The 17,346-nt window shown below is 41.4% G+C and overlaps 1 protein-coding gene across 2 annotated transcripts in view; it reads right to left on the minus strand.

The window, feature by feature from the left end:
- Positions 1-17,346, minus strand: part of APOO (apolipoprotein O) — a 236,529-nt gene that overhangs the window by 37,938 nt on the left and 181,245 nt on the right. For both annotated transcript variants that reach the window (XM_077480702.1, XM_077480701.1), the window contains exons 4-6: positions 10,895-10,949; positions 2,036-2,131; positions 493-584 (exon numbers count right to left, since the gene is read on the minus strand). In XM_077480702.1, the coding sequence (XP_077336828.1) occupies positions 493-584; positions 2,036-2,131; positions 10,895-10,949 (243 nt within the window). The remainder of the gene's footprint in view (positions 1-492; positions 585-2,035; positions 2,132-10,894; positions 10,950-17,346) is intronic.

Genomic DNA, 17,346 nt, shown 5'->3' on the forward strand with positions numbered 1-17,346 from the left:
TCTAACATCCACTAGCTCTGTAATATTGTCATGGAGGCTTGGGAGAGGACTTCAGTGGCAACTTGTGAAGCTCTGGTGGACTCCATGCAAAAGAGGGTTAAAGCAGTGCTGTAAAATAATGGTGACCACACAAAATACTGACACTTTGGGCCGTACTCACTTTTGTTGCCTGCCGTTTAGACATCAAATGGCTGTGTGTGGAGTTATGGAGTTATTTTGAGGGGACAGAAAATTCACACTGTTATACAAGTTGTACACTCACTACTACATTGTAGAAAAGTGAAATTTCTTCAGTGTCGTCACATGGAAAGATATAATACATTTGTTTTACAAAAATGTGAGGGGTGTACTCACTTTTGTGAGATACTGTATATATGTAATATTATATATATATATATATATATATATATATATATATATATATATATATATATATACATATACACATACACATACACACACACACACACACACTGAATTATGGTGTCATACCTTTGCAATTGTAGCTGCCTGTTGGGGGTAATAGAGAGAGGCACCAATTCCCATGAATCCCAGAGGATATATTATTTTCTTTATTCTTGAACCTATTGGCAAACATCAGAGTTAAACACACTGAAAAAACAAGTGAGCGCAAAGGCAATCCAGTACAAGAGGCTACTAATATTTCTGATCATATTTCTGATCAAAACCATCTGATCATATATTGGTATGACATGTAAGAAGCACCGAGTTTAGAGACACAGAGACTTGATTAGCGAGCTGATAAAAGATTCATCAAGGCAACTCCAAATCCAGCATTCTGCACAGAATTGGCTGGAACAGATTTTAGAGCACCAAGCTTTTTAGTATTCTAGGTATTACAGCTGCGCAATGTTGGGCAATAAAAAAAGCAGCTCCTATAGAAAGCGGTTTTATTAAAGCATATCTAAATAGAAATATGAGTTTCTCTTGTCCATAATATTTTGAGCTGTCCATTCCTTCTGCTAAGCACTGTCTGACCACGTAACATACCTGAATGCAATTAAAAAGAATAAAAAACCCAGTTTAATGGGTTCCCATGCTTTAACTGTCAAGTCCATGTGGAATAAGAAAAAAAAAAATTTGTGACCTCTATGCTAAGCTGGTTGGAGGGAAAAAAAAAATAAAGCTTTGTCCGCAGGAATGAGCAGAAGCCTTCCTATTTATCATCTCACTCCTCAAAGAGAAGTATGGCTTTAAAAAAAAAAAAAAAAAAAAATCAATCATACTCACCTAGATGGCTGTCCCCCACTGCCTCTAAGACCGAGAATAGAGCCAGCGATTGTCACTCACTGACAGTCTGTTTTGCCCCTCCAGTGCTTACTGGAGTACTGGGGTATGGAGGGGCTGTGAAGGGGGTAGGAGTGAATGGCTCAGTTTTGCAGCAGCTCACTGAGTGACTGAGCAAGCTGGCGGTCCAGGCATCTGGGCTTCCAGATTCCGATAAGCCCTCTGACCCCCACATCCACTGGCCAGGGTTGTGGGGAGGAGGCCCTTGACGCCATCAATATGGGGACAAGGTGCTTTTGGGTGGGTGGGGGCAGAGCCCTCCTGCCACAAACCACCCCCCATGTTGAGGGCATGTAGATGTGACCTGGTATGATTCAGAAGAGGGGGGCACTCTCCTGGCATCCTGCATGCTCAGATAAGGATCTGGTATGCATTTTGGGAGGGGACCCCAATGCCATATAAAAAACAAAAAACAATCAAATCAATACTAGACCCGAAAGGGCCTGGAATGGATTGGATCCTTCCCTAATACAGGAGGTGTGCTAGTGTCCAGATCACCAGGTGAAAACAGAGGGAGAAAAAAAGACTAAAACAAAAACGAATACAGGTACCACATCTAATGACTGGTAAGCTGCACTATAGTAGATTTTTTTGGGGGGGTTTAATGCTGCTTTAATTATGTATAGAATCCTCTCCATTTTGGTGCAGACCTAAAGCCTGTGCCAGCCTTTATTAATTCAATGTTTGCAAAACAGTGTAATTTTCACTCAACTGATCATATACTGACCTCTTGCAAGAAATAAGCCAACAATTCCAGCAAATCCAATCAGACCGAGTCTGGGATAGAACCCAGGTGGTGCATCTCTTAGATTTTCATATGTCACTGCAATAAGATAATTATATGAGTTCTTTGTTCCTAGTTACAAGAAAAGTATTTTTGGATGACAAAGCCTCATAAGTAATAATAAAATATATTAAGTTATAGGTAAAAGGTATTCTAAGGCTCATACAAAGCAAAGAAAAAACAAGTCAGCGCTCAATGGGTTAATAAATGTCAGATGAATCGCTCAATAGCAGCAGTAAAACATAGTAACAATAATAAGTTTATTGATAGTTGATCTAAAAAAACTGGATCAAAAACCAGTGTGGAAGTGGTTATAACGAGGATGGTAAAATTTAAACAGCCTATGTTATCACTGGTGGTACCCAGGGCAGTGAGGAGCTGACGGCATCCATAGATGGAACAATGAAGCATAGGAGGTGCCAATGATCCTATCGTACCGTGAAGTCCAAAATTGGACAGTGGACCCGCTCACAGATGCTCTCAGGGCTGGCTGGATGGTGTGTTGACGAAAGAGGAGGAGAAGCCATGGTGTGCGGGACGATGGTGAGACGCTCTACGCCACCTGCTGGCTAGGCTGATTACAGTGCTGGTAGAGGAGGATGGGAAGGTCACGGTTCGCGGGCAACTTTCAAGCCACTGTCCTCCAAGCGCACACTCGGATGGCGTGTGGCTACCTCCGCTGTATGGGATGTAGTAGATGAGGGCCGACCAGTTCCAATTCAGATAGCCAGGAGGAGCAAAAAGGAGAGAGCCAATGCTGGAGTGGGCTCGCGTGGATGGCGTCCCAAGCTGGCCAAGACTGCAGGCGAAAGAAGCTCTGGGACTAGCTTTTTTTTTGTAAATTTTGGTTTATTAACAGTTTTACAACACATACAGTACAGCGTGTACTGTACTGTCCCGCCTCTCCTTCCCACTCCCTCCCCCCCCTTAACCCTTGTGCAGCCTTCCAACCACTACCAATTCACATTCCATGCCCATAACTGTACAAAAAAAATGAAAACACATTTGTTTTCCAGGAATCAATGGTGCATCCAATCATCACACAGTCAGATAATTATCTAGTCAGGATTACAGCATCCCTTTACCCAATACATAGAGAGTTTATGAAAGAGCACCTCCATCGTAGTGGATTAATTCAAAGTGTGCTCTGGGACCAGCTTGACACACAAGCCGTACTGTTGCCGTGACTGTGCGTTTCGCACACATGCGCTTTGTCAAAGTCCTTTGCTTCACCGATCCATCCATGGATGCCGTCAGCTCCTCACTGCCCTGAGGACCACCAGTGATAATGTAGGCTATTTCAATTTTACCATCCTTGTTATAACCACTTCCACACTGGTCTTTGATCCAGTTTTTTTCAGATCAACCATCAGTAAACTTGTTCATGTTTTACCATTGCTATTGAGTGATCCATCTGACATTTATTAACCCATTGAGTGCTGACTTTTTTTTTTTGCTTTGTATTATTGTATGTCATATCCCCCAGATATGCTTGTGGTTCAGCTGCACTGGGTTACATTGAATTAACTGTTCAACCCCCTCAACTTTTGCACACTATAGGCAAGTTTAGCGCTGGTGTAAATATTTGTTATTCATCATTCGTATTCTAAGGCTTGCTTGACAAAGTCCTTATTCTAAAAGGAACCTGTTAATTAAATAAGGCCTCCATTGCTAATGTGTCAAGAAAGAAGTATACTCCAGGCTTTCTGTCACTAGCTGGAGAGTCACTGACCTGAAACATGTATGTTCATACAAGTTGCGAGGACACCTGATATGTACATGATTTTTCTAGGTCAGTGATTATCTTAAGTAAGGATCAGAATCATGGAGCTGCCACTTATACGCAAATGCCAGCAATGGAAGCTCCCATATTTCTAACCTGACAGATTCTCATTAATAAAATCATGTAGGCATATTTTTATATATATATGTTTAATTACAATTGCTTGGAATGTGGTGTAACGGCAGGCAGTTGCAGCTACATCCTGACCTTGAAATCACACTTTCTATTCTAAAGCTACTACAAGTAAGGTAAAACAGGGTTTTTAAAAACAGCTTACCTGCAAAATCCTTTTTTTAAAGTACATCAGGGGACACAGAGCTATAGTAGTTACTATGTGGGTTATATGGGCCACCTTCAGGTGATGCACACTGGCATGACCTAAGATAAGAAGTGTACTCCCTATATAACCCCTCCCACTACTGAGAGTACCTCAGTTTTGTAGCCAAGCAATACACATGTACACCAAAGAAGGGAGGGACCTCTGTGTCCCCTCATGTACTTCAAAGAAAAGGATTTTACAGGTAAGCTGTTTTTAAAAATCCTTTTTTCTTTTCATACATCAGGGGACACAGAGCCATAGTAGTTACTATGTGGGATGTCCCATAGCAATGGCAACTAAAGGGAGGGAGACAACAAAAAAAATGGTAGGGTATTCAGAGACTAGAGGACTCATACTGCAGCCTGCAGTAGACTAAGCCTAAAGGCAAAATCCTCATGACCTTTTACATTGATTTGATAGAATCTGGTAAATGTATGGAATGAAGACCAAGTTGCGGCCTTGCAGATCTGAGCCATGGAAGCCTGGTGATGCACTGCTCAAGAGGCACTAACAGCCCTAGTGGAGTGCTCTTTAACATGAAAAAGGAGGAATTTTCTTCTTTAGACCATAAGACTGAACAATCACTTGACAAATCCATTTGGAAATAGTAGATTTTGATGCTGACTGACCTCTATTGGGACCTTCTGGCAGTACAAACAAAACATCTGTTTTGTGAAACTGAGCGGTCTCCTTTAAATAGACCTTAACCACTCTCACTACATCAAGGGAATGTAGTGACTTCTCCTCCCTAGATCAAGGCTCTGGGAAAAAAGAAGGCAGAACAATATCCCGATTTAAATGAAACCCTGTCCCTACCTTTGGTAGGAATTCAGGATGAGGCCACAATACCACCTTATCCTTATGCATGATCAAATACGGCTCTTTACAAGAAGAGCTGCCAACTCCGATACTCTTCTGGCAGAGGATATAGCAACCAAAAAAAAAATATTTTTTCTCGTCAAAAGAATTAAGGGAATTTCCAGTATAGGCTCAAAATGCTGTTTCTGTAAAGCTGACAAGACTAAATTCAAATCCCAAGGATTCAGGGAAGCCCTGACGGGGGGGATTAATCTGCGATACCCCCTGAATAAAGCTACGTGCACCAGAGAGTGATAAGCAAGAGGCAGTTGAAAGAATACTGATAAGGCCGAAACCTGGCCCTTGATAGTACTCAAAGCCAGCTTCATTTCTAATTCCATTTGCAAGAATTCAAGGATCTTACCTATGACATACTTTCTGGGGTGCCAACCCCTGGATCCACACCAGGAGACATACGCCTTCCAGAATTTATAGTATATGACTCTGGAGGCCGGCTTCCTAGCATTAACCAAAGTAGACACCACTGAAGGAGATACCCACATTCCAAAGGATTGTGGGTTTCAATAGTCAAACTGTTAAATTTAGCGCTTGTAAGGTAGGATGTAATACAGGACCTTGTGCGACTAGGTCTAGCCATAACGGCAGCGTCCAAGGATGCCCTACTGCCATCTTTATGATCTCGGCAAATCAAGATCTTCTGGGCCAAGCTGGGGCCACCAGAATCACTTTTTTCCGTTCCTGCGAAGGAGGAGCAGAAGCAGCAGAACCTGAGGAAACGCATACATCAGTGCAAACTGACCCCATGGAAAGGTCAAGGCGTCTGTTCCGCATGCCAGCGGATCCCTCTTCCTTGACACAAAGTTGTTGACTTTGTTGTTATATCTGGATGTGAACAGATCCACGCCCGGAACACCCCATCTTTAACATATCGAGAGAAAGATGACGGAGTGAAGGGACCATTCTCCGGAAACAATTGTTGGCGACTCAAGTCTGCTTGCCAATTTTCTATCCAGAAATCGCCGCTAGGCAAGGAATAGGGATGAGCTCAGGCGTGTTCGCATGGACCACGTGCAGAGCCGCCAGGAAGTCGGCGCAGCGCTGCACTAATCACAGGCAGTGAGACATTGCCCGATCTCTGCAGCCGCACATCAGGGCAATGTCTCACTGCCTGTGATTAGTGCAAAGCTGCGCCGACTTCCTGGCGGGCTCTGTATGTGGTCCATGCAAACACGCTTGAGCTCATCCCTAGCAAGGAATGTTGTTTTCTGCCCAATCTAGAACACGATTCACCTCCTTTTGGGCTGTACGACTTCTCATGCCCCCTTGGTAATTTATGTAGGCCACAGCCGTGGCATGGTTGGATTGAATCCTGACAGGACAGTTCTGTAGTCTGAGCGTCCAGGCCTCTAGGGCAAACAAGATATTTAGGGGGCAAACCCTAAAAAATGCATAAAGATGGTGCTGCCATAAGACCATACAACAGAACAAAAATATTACAGCGCACACATGCAAAACTAAAATTTACCTCCAGCAAGGCTTTTTAAAAACACCTAGACATTTAGGGCGGCACACTGGCGTAATGGTTAGCACTTTCGCCTAGCAGTAAAAAGGGTCACTGGTTCGAACCTTAACCACAACACTACCTGCCTGGAATTTGACTGTTCTCCCCGTGCCTGCGTGGGTTTCCTCTGGGTACTCCGGTTTCCTCCCACACTCCAAAGACATGCTGGTAGGTTAATTGGCTTCTGTCCAAAAATTGTATATGAATGGGGACCTTAAATTGTGGGCTCCTTGAGGGTAGGGACCAATGCGAGTGCGCAATGTACAGGGATAGGGACAAATGTAGACACTCACTCAGGTTGAACTGGATGGACTGGTGTCTTTATTCAAACTTACTAACTATGTAATAACTATGTAATAACGTACTGCCCGAATTTCTAGAATATTGATGGGCAAGGTCTGAATTGGACCACTTCCCCTGGACAGAAGCTTCTTCCAGGACTGCTCCCCAGCCTAGAAGGCTGGCATCCATTGTTACCACTTTCCAGGATACTGGTAGAAAGGATTTCCCCTGTTGAAGGTTTCTGGATATCAACCACCAATTGAGGCTCCAACGCACCTCGTGGGATAAACGCATTGGGAAGTCCAAAGCCTGGACTTTCTTGCTCCAGGCCGACAGGATGGTGTTTTGCAGCAGTCTTGAATGAAACTGCGCATAAGGAACGGCCTCGAAGGAGGCCACCATCTTCCCTAACAATTTCATGCACAGCCAAATGGAAGGATTTTTCTTTGTTTTAAATCAGTTCTTTTTTCCCCGATTCTTGCCGGGGGTAAGAATATCTTCTTTTGAATGGTATCTATGATCAGACCCAAGTACTGTAATCTCCTTGACATTTTAAGGAGGATTTTTCTAGGTTGAGAATCCAGCCTAGGAATTCTAGGTAGTTTACGGCTGAGATTAAACCTTGATTGATTTACCAAAAGTAGATCGTCTAGATAGGCTAGAATTTTTATACCCTGAGCCCTTAACCTGGTGGCCAGACCGAATGGCAGAGCCACAGACTGAAAATGACAATTTTCTACCTCGAAGCGTAGAAATCTCTGATGAGCGGGAAATATTGGCATGTGGAGATAGACATCTTTGATATCTATTGATGACAAAAATTCCCCTCCTTGTAGAATGGAGACAACTGATCGGATTTACTCCATGCGAAAGGAACAGATATTCAAATGCTGGTTCAGATCTTTGAGATCTAGAATGGGTCTTACCTCCCCGTTTAGTTTTGGAACCCTGAAGGTTTGAATAAAACCCTGAACTCTGCTCTTCTGTGGGAACCTCTGATATCACCTTCTGGGACAAGAGAGGATCCAGAGCTAGAAAGAGAGACTCTTTTCCCTGGATCTCTGGGAACGTTTGATTTTAAAAACCGGGGAGATGGGAATTCTCAGAATTCTAGTTTGTAACCTAGAGAAATTGAGGAAGCCATCCATCTGTCCTGACAATGTTCCTGCCAGATCTTTGAAAAATACAGACGCCTCCCCCCCCACCCGAGCGAGCAGGGGCACCCCTTCATAAGGAGGCATTGGTATTTTGCTTAGCAGGCTTCCTGCCCCAAGTCCTCTTTTAGCCCTGGGACTGCTCCTGAGGCCTTCCTCTTGAGCTCGGCGGGAAAGACCTTCTAGACTGTCTGTAGGCTGATGCCCCTGGCACAGGAGAAAATGCACGTTTAAAGGAAAAATGTTTAAACTTCTTTTTTTATTAGTAAAAGAGAACTTTTCCCATTAGAAATGCTTTGGCTATACTTATCCAGATCGTCTCCAAACAACCGTTCACCATGAAATGGAAAACTGGACAAGAGATTTTTACATGGCGCTTCGGCTGACCAATTTTTCAACCACAGGACTCTGCGCATATGTGCCAGCCCTAGCATAAGCCGTGAGGCTTGAATAATAGAATCTTTCATAGCATCCACTGTGAAACACAGTGCCTCTGATATACCTACCAACTTCTAGGCCTGCTGATCAGGAATAATGTTGAGTACCTGTACAAACTGGTCCTTTATGAACTGAGATACTCCAATTGCAGCAAGAGTCGGCTGAACGACTGAACCTGTAAGAGCAATGTTGTTCTTAAAAAGAAATTCCAAGTTTTTGTCTCTTGAATCGCTCAACATTTGCGCATTGTCTACAGGAGAAGTGAGTTTTGTTTTTTGCTGAGGATATTGCAGCATCAATTGCTGGAATCCCCCATTTCTTATAGAATTCCTCCTTCATAGGATAAAGTACAGAAAACTTTTTCGTAGGAAAAAAATGTTTATCTGAGTTTTCCCATACCTTAGCTTTTTTTAGCCATGAATGGATAGGAAAGGTATCTTCAGATTGGAGAGGCTTTAGTGATCCCAAATCAGAGGCGGGCTCATCAACAGACTGCGCTACAGGCAGCAAAAAAGTTGAGCGAACCAACTTAATAAGGGAGTGTACTAACAGTCTTTCTTGTGCGACTGCTCCCTCCATCCTAGGATCCTCGGAAGAGGAGATATCAGCATCTTCCTGATCCTTTGGGAGAACTTCCTGATCCCCTGCCCCTTGCACCTCAGTCTGGGGGTCCTGAGCACTGGATGGGAATCTGCTAAGCTTGGACCTATTATGGAAAGCGATCATAGCATCAATATTCTGTTCCAAACTTAAAATGGTAGAAGAAAAAACCTCTTGAGCAACAAATATAGAGGCTGAAGTGTCCAGCACAGCTGCAACACCAGTCCCCCCTGACGGCTCACCCTGACCGGCCGCATCACTCTCAGAGGATGATGACAATTTCTTGCACATGGATTTAGGTTGTCGTAAAAAAAAAAATCGATCCTTTATAACCCTTTGAGGTGTTCCTTGTCCCCCTTTCACTCATAGCCTGATGCACAAAACAGAGGTACTACCAGAAGGAATGCATACACTGTTAGGGGTATAGTCCAGCAAAAAATTGCTGTTATTAATGCCCAGCCTGATGCAGAAAAAATGTGTCAAAGGAAATGCCTGTGTTACCAAACCAGAAATGCCACCTCCTTGCACAGCCCTTAGCAGCACACAGTGTGCTTTTTAAAAAGTTGCCTCCATATGCACCTGGCATCGGAGAATGCCGACAAGCCCGCCCCCACCTCACCTACAGCTCCACCCCTTATTTCAAAAGGAAGGGTTTTCCTGAGCCAGTGGCGGACTACAGGTCCTCTCAGACCCAGAGAGGGCATGGCGGGGGGGGGTTTGCAAGCCGTTGAGCGGCCGTTGATCACGCTACTTTTTTTAGATTTTAAAATGAATATGCGTGCTTTTACCCCACGAGGGGGGAAAATACCAGCATAGGGGGCATAAGCGGGGGGACAAACCTGCCCCCCCCTTAGGCTTACCAGAGGATCTCCTGCTTTGGCCGGAGGAGAAGGAGGAAGAATTCAGCTTCTGACACAGCGCTGTTTCCAGCATGAGGTGGTGAGTGCTCAATACAGCCTCCAGTGGTGACAACATTATTATTTTTAAAGGAGATATTCACAAGAAAATTCAAAAGATTTCTTAGAAAACTCCACTTACCTTTCCCACTGCAGGGTTTTCTGTGGTAAACCAACAGACCCAATCTTCACCCTTCACGGTGGGTTTCATTAAACCTTCAGGAGCAGGGGATCCTAGAGGAAACCCACAAGCCTGGCCCTGCAACATCACCCTGCCAGTAAAAAATGTTATGGCCTTACTACCAAAAAGTACTGGATCCCAGGATCCAGCTCTCGAAAAAGCAAGGATTGCTCCAGTGGAGCTCAGCACAGCACATCTTTACTCGTGACCAACACCTTAGACACTGGCGAAAAAACTGATGTACTTCCAGTAGTGGGAGGGGTTATATAGGGAGTACACTTCTCATCTTGGGACGTGCCAGTGTCCATTTGCTAGCCTCTTTGCCTTTGGCCAACTTCCTGGATTGTTTCTGCATATTCATAGTAGTAGTGTTATGAACACAGAATTAAATTAAAAGTGCAGCCCTATCCAAAATATAACAATACTAAAATGTTAAACCAATGAAATAAAATATATTGTCTTAACTCAGACTTACAAAAAAAAAAAAACATAGCCAGAAATACATGTCTTGTAGTTTATCAAACAATTCACTGCAAAACGAATAGTGCAGTCCAAAGTGTTCTTCTTAACAGACTCTTGTGCCATAAACAAGCATTTTAGTTGTCCAGACAGTTATTTCTGTTTTTTTTTCTTTGTATTGCTTTTTAGTTCCCATTGGCCCACCTCATAATAACCTGCATTACAACATGTTACAGAGAACTGTAAAACATAATTTGTCAGATTATATTATGAAAAAAAAAAGGAATATAAAATCAGAGAATATAAATACTTTTTGAATGCTCCACGGCAGTCTCCACCTTAGGCTTGGTCTTTGTGTATACATCCTATAAAAGATGATAAATATGATATATTAATTTAAAGATTAGTAGACATCACATACATTTGTATAGTCCTGCACTACTGTAAGTCATGGTTGAAAATACCTTACAATAGTCTTATTATGTACTTTTACATGAACTTCTTTCTTACGTTTTATTTTTTTTCAAATAATTTTTATTGGTTTTCAACAGGTTAACAAGCAATAACTCGCATGTCAGTACAGAAACGAAATCATTAGCATAATATATATATATGAATATCATAGGTAAACAATCCGTAACCAGAAGGATACATAACAATGACTGAAAATAGAAGATTGTCTACACGAGGATATAAAAACATTGCTTGAAAAAGATGTGCAAGGAGAAACATCATGGGATAAAGGATGTAGGCAGCTATGATGTGTTATGGTTCTCGGTCGTTGTGTTCTAGATGGTCAGTGTTGACGGCTATGGGGATAATCATTGAATGCGCGGGTCAGGACATATAGGAAAGTTGTTTAGGCGAACATCATCTGTGGCCTTCACTGGCCCCATTCACACCTTGCTGTGAATGGGAGGGGGTCTGAGAAGAGCAACCCAAAAGTGTAAATTGTGATGGTGTACCAGGGTTCATCAGTGCGTCCTGTAAAGATAAAGAATTTCCAAGTGAGGGGAGGGTTTCCAGTGACCTAGTATTAATGCGTCCGTAGCTAAATTGGAGGGTGATCAAGTGTATGGTGTAAGAGGTCCACCCATGACCTCCCTAGGCAGTACGTAAAAAGGGTTCAAGGTAGAGGAGGGCGAGGAGAAGAGGATGTGTTTGGAATAGCGTGTTTCCTATAATGTAGCCAGCATGCCCATGTGGCAGTAAATTTGGTTGGGTTGTCATTTGCTTGACAGATAAGCTTTTCCATATCCGCAGATTTGTCTACCCGTCGGATCCAATCAGCTACCGTGGGGGGAGGGGGGTTGGTATTTCTCCACAGAATAGGAATGCAAAGGTTGGCCGCGTTGATGAGGTGGAGTGTTAGAGACTTTTTGTAAGAGCTCAGGGTTCCTTTCTTATGTTTTATGTCCATATCACCTGTGTGGGAATTTGTTATCTGCTTTTCCCTTTTTTCATATCCCAATAAAAACATTGTACAGAAAATACCTTACAATAAAATTTTCTTTTAGTAAAGAAAAAAACTTCCTGTGCTCTGTGTTGGCATAAATTAGTTAACAGCCATGCTCCTCATCTCAAGTATTCTGCTCATGTCTGCTAAAAGTTTCTCAACCTTCTTTCAGTTGCGGCACCCTTTAAAATTTTGCACAATCTCGAAGCACCCCATTCTAAAATGTAAAAAACAAAACTAATAGTTTTACCTAACAGAGCAACATCCACCCCTGTAGGAAACCCAATGTCAGAGATGATTTATTCTAACAAAGCAAATATACCTTTACACACAGATATTGACTGGTATTTCAGTGCTTCTCAAACAAGGATGCTGTAGAGTCCCCTGATGTTTCCCTTAGCAACTGATGATGTCATGTTGGTTGGGTGTACCATGAAAACCGGTAGCTTTGTGTAACTAAAAGGCAGGCTTCAGCTACCCACTAGCTTGTATACAATTTTTGGACAATTTTTAGGCATTTTTTCAAGGCACCCCTGAAGACATCTGAAGGCACCCTGGTTCAAAATGGCTGTGTTAGATTATAGTAACATGTTATGTTCTTTGCTCTCCTTCCTTTCCTCATTATGTTCTGCAGGCAGGAAAGGAAGCGGCCTGTAAGCTCCCACCAAAACAAATCAAAGCTCACACAAGGCTGAGGACCGTCTCCCTAAACCCATGCAATAGTGATGGGCCATGCACCAGCAATGTCACATGCGAAAATCAGGAAATCTGATGCTGCTTCACACCAAGAGCACTGTGTATTTTCTTCACTTTTTCTTCACTCTTTTAGGATAAACAGAGTTATGGGCTTCTGGGGAAGGAGGCATTAAGATGAACCTGTTTCTTTGCCTTAAATGTGTAAAAAAAGGTTTGCTTAAAGGCATGCATAGGAAACATGCTTAAATAACTTGAAGGTTTTTAGAGGGATATTTTTATTACCAGTACATCTCCCTATTTCATTTCTAAATAATATAAAGAATCTACATAACACTTTGAGCTCTGTGTTGCCCTTGTGAAAATTCAGGAAAATTGCTTACAAATCTAAAGCTAAATTGAGGCAAAATTAGAACACATTGCACACATAATAGATAAGGATGGTTACAGATAACACAAAGAAGGCAACTGTACTAAATACATTCTATGGGAAATTAGACACATGTATACCTACACAGGTTGAACTGGGTGGACTTTTTTTTTTCAGCCTTACCTACTATGTAACTATGATACCCTTATTTCTTAAATTAAGAACGCTGATATAATCACTGCACTGGCAAGCAAAATTTTAAAAATTCATCTTGCTCGAGTGGCATGTTATCCTAAAAATTCGATACAAATCTTCAAAGTTCCTTTTATATAATACTATGCGTTAAGTCCCCAAATTTTTCTAGATCCGTGCTGACCAACAAGTATCTGGATACATAATCAGAACACAAGCCACGGAAAGGGGTTCCAACAGGGTCACCGTGTCCTGTAGGGTGCTGGACAGGCTAGTTATGGGCAGGCACTGACCCCCGTAAATGAGGTGGTCAGTACATGTTATAACAAAAAGTTTTGTCTCATTTTGCCAGTGTTACAAGATAATACTGACTTGGAAATTTGGCAGTTTGGTATGATAGAATTTCTTTTACAAAAGGGTTTTATTAATGTACAGCCAAAAATACTGTAGTACAGGGATACTATATGCATTCAAAGAGAAAACTAAAAATGCACCGTTAGCATGCAGACAATAGAGTTAAGCAAAGGCACTATGAATGGACAAAATTCCAGATATAGTATGAAATATATATAAACAATGGTCACATTCATGAGACAGGGAAGGCTGAAACTTAACGAGGGGGAGCAATGGAGTAAATAAAGTAATCAAAAGATAGACGTGCCCTATTCCCCAAATAAAAAAACATGAGAATAGAAAAGGCCATGGGAGGCCACCCACAAAGAACCAGTAAGTGTTGTAAACAGTCCAGAGAAGAAAACAAAAGGGGAGAAAGAAAAAGAGGAAAAAGGGAAGAAGAGAACAGAAAAGGGGAACAGAAAAGTTATCCCTGTGGTCAAGAGTGCAGGGAGATCAGATATCCAGCAACTAATGGTCAAAACACAAAGGATGAGAAATGTATTGTGAGAGTCAGTCAATATGGCCGTTCATTTTTCATTAACCATAATATCGATCATAAGGCGTTTCACTGCCTTTCAAGCTAAGGACCAGGGACTTTCATAACCTAGCAATGGTCAGCTTGGTTGCCAAAATAAAATAGGTAGCAAGCTGCCGTTCGGCATGTAAGGGGGCATCTATGGGCTTAAAAAGAACCACCTCAGAGTTTCTCTTAGGCTTACAGCCTCTCCTGAACGATTTAACTTTACAGATAATAACCCACGTTTAAAACAGCCATTTTGCTGCGTTTACATGCCGTGTTTGCGTTTAGAAGCATTTAAAAAAAAATGTTTTTTTTTTTTTTTTTCAAAATAGCAAAAATGAAAAAACTTCTGTAAACGAAACATGGCTAAAATCAGTTTACCGCATTTAGCATCTGAAACATCAAAAACTTCGGGGTCTGAACTAATTTTTTTGCCTTCAAAGAAAAGCCTATAAAACGCAACTGCCTAAAACCAACATTAAACAAACCTGTATACATAAGATAACATTGGATGAGTTCAGGGGCAGTTGGAAAAAGCATCCAACTGCCTCTGAACGTCCATTTACCAGCAGCGGTGTACATGAGGCCTTAAAGTTGGAGTGTAATAATGAAAGAAGGAAGGTGTAGACCCAGATCCATGATCTGCTCACTATTGGTCAGTACTACCAAATAGGCGCCATTTTTCCCTGCTGGAAACAGCCCGGAAGGAAGTTGAGGGATAATTAGGAACAATTCGAGCTAGTCAAGCCAGTGTGTAGTACCAGAGATATAATACTTTCAAAAAAATAAAGAATTGTGTCACCGGCGCAAAAATAAAATTATTAATAAGTGAAATTCATAATAAAATTTGATCTGCTGCAGTTAAAAGGCCTTATAACATAGATTAGGGAAGAATGTATTCAAAGAAGTGAAACTGCTATGGTTCAAAAAGTGCTAGGGCAATATTACCACTGATACGGTGTTTAAACATTATATGCCAACCTTAACAGTAAATCTATAAAACTGCAACATGATAATAAGTCAATATAGAGTGCAAAATATCATAAAAGTGCAAACTATCACAACCTAGAACATAGGTATATTATAATAATCCCCAAAGTCCACTTCCAATTATCATATACATGCAATGTGCATATTTATGCTCCAATTTTCATCCGTGCTTTATAACAGGAACTTTTCACTACTTAATGTGCCACCACCACCACCACCTTCTAAAATGGGCATTCACCAGAGCCTAGAAAAAGTTTTGCCTTTGGTTCATATAGGGATGACCACTCCACTATCCTGGCGTTCCTCCAGCTAGTTAACCACTAGGTGCTCCTCCTATCTCTTTCTCAGGATTAGTATTTCATAAGAATTAAACATCCATCATTGCGCAATATATTTATCGAAAAATTATTTTGGCCAATATGTTAACCACTTGACCACTGGGCACTTAAACACCCTTAATAACCAGACCAATTTTCAGCTTTCGGTGCTCTCACATTTTGAATGACAATTACTCAGTCATGCAACACTGGACCTATATGAAATTTTTGTCCTTTTTTTCACACAAATGGAGCTTTCTTTTGGTGGTATTTAATCACCGCTGGGTTTTTTATTTTTTGTGCTATAAAAGAAAAAATACAGAAAATTCTGTAAAAAAATGAATTTTTCTTCATTTCTGTTATAAAATTTAGCAGATTAGTAATTTTTTCTTCATAAATTTTGGCCAAAATTTATACCACTACATATCTTTGGTAAAAATAAGTACAAATTGGTGGATATTATTTGGTCTTTGTGAAAGTTATAGAGTCCACAAGCTATGGTGCCAATATCTGAAAATTGATCACACCTGAAGTACTGACGGCCTATTTCAATTCTTGAGAACCTAACATGCCAGAAAAGTACAAATACCCCCCAAATGACCCCTTTTTGGAAAGAAGACATTCCAAGGTATTTAGTAAGAGGCATGATGAGTTTTTTTGAAGTTGTCATTTTTTCCCACAATTCTTTGCAAAATCAAGATTTTTTTTACTTTTTTTTTTTTTTTTTCACAAAATTGTCATATTATCAGTTTATTTCTCACACAGCATATGCATACCACAAATTACACCCCAAAACACATTCTGCTATTACTCCCGTGTACGGCGATACCACATGTGTGAGACTTTTACACAGTGTGGCCACATACAGAGGCCCAACATGCATGGAGCGCCATCAGGCGTTCTGGAGCACCCAGGACAATTCTGACATTTCTCTCCTACATGTAAAAATCATAATTTATTTGCTAGAAAATTACATCGAATCCCAAAACATTATATATGTTTTTTTAGCAAACACCCTGGAGAATACAATGGTGGTCGTTGCAACTTTTTATCTCGCACGGTATTTGCGCAGCAATTTTTCGAATGCTTTTTTTTGGAAAAAAAACTGTTTTGTGCTTAAAAAAAAAAAAAAACACAGTAAAGTTAGCCCAATTTTTGCATAATGTGAAAGATGAAGTTACACCGAGTAAATCGATACCTAACATGTCACTCTTCAAAATTGCACAGGCTCGTGGAATGGCGCCAAACGTCGCTACTTAAAAATCCCCATAGGCGACGATTTAATTTTTTTTTTACTGGTTATATGTTTTGAGTTACAGAGGAGGTCTAGAGCTAGAATTATTGCTCTCGCTCCAACGTACGCAGCGATACCTCACATGTGTGGTTTGAACACCGTTTTCATATGTGGGCGGGACTTACGTATGCGTTCGCTTCTGCATGCGAGCACATGGGGACAGGGGCGCTTTAAAAAAAAAAATAAAAATTTATTGTTCATTTTACTTTATTTATTTTAGTTTGACATTTTTTTCCCCAAAAATAAATTTTTTGATCACTTTTATTCCTATTACAAGGAATGTAAACATCCCTTGTAATAGGAATATGGCATGACAGGTCCTCTTTACAGTGAGATGTGGGGTCAATAAGACCCCGCATCTCACCTCTAAGCTGGGAAGCCTGAAAAAAAAAAAAAAAGATTCTGGATTTGATAGTATTGGCGAGTCGGTAGAAGCACCGGAGGGCGGCGGGAGGGGGGGGTGTCTATGGCTGGGTATTGCAGGGTATCACCGACTATGGCTGGGTATGGCTGGGTATATCAGAGTATGGCTGG

The sequence above is a fragment of the Lithobates pipiens genome, unplaced genomic scaffold, assembly GCF_037356315.1.
Source record: "Lithobates pipiens isolate NorthernLeopardFrog02 unplaced genomic scaffold, aLitPip1_a1.2 Scaffold_16, whole genome shotgun sequence".
NCBI lineage: Eukaryota > Metazoa > Chordata > Amphibia > Anura > Ranidae > Lithobates > Lithobates pipiens.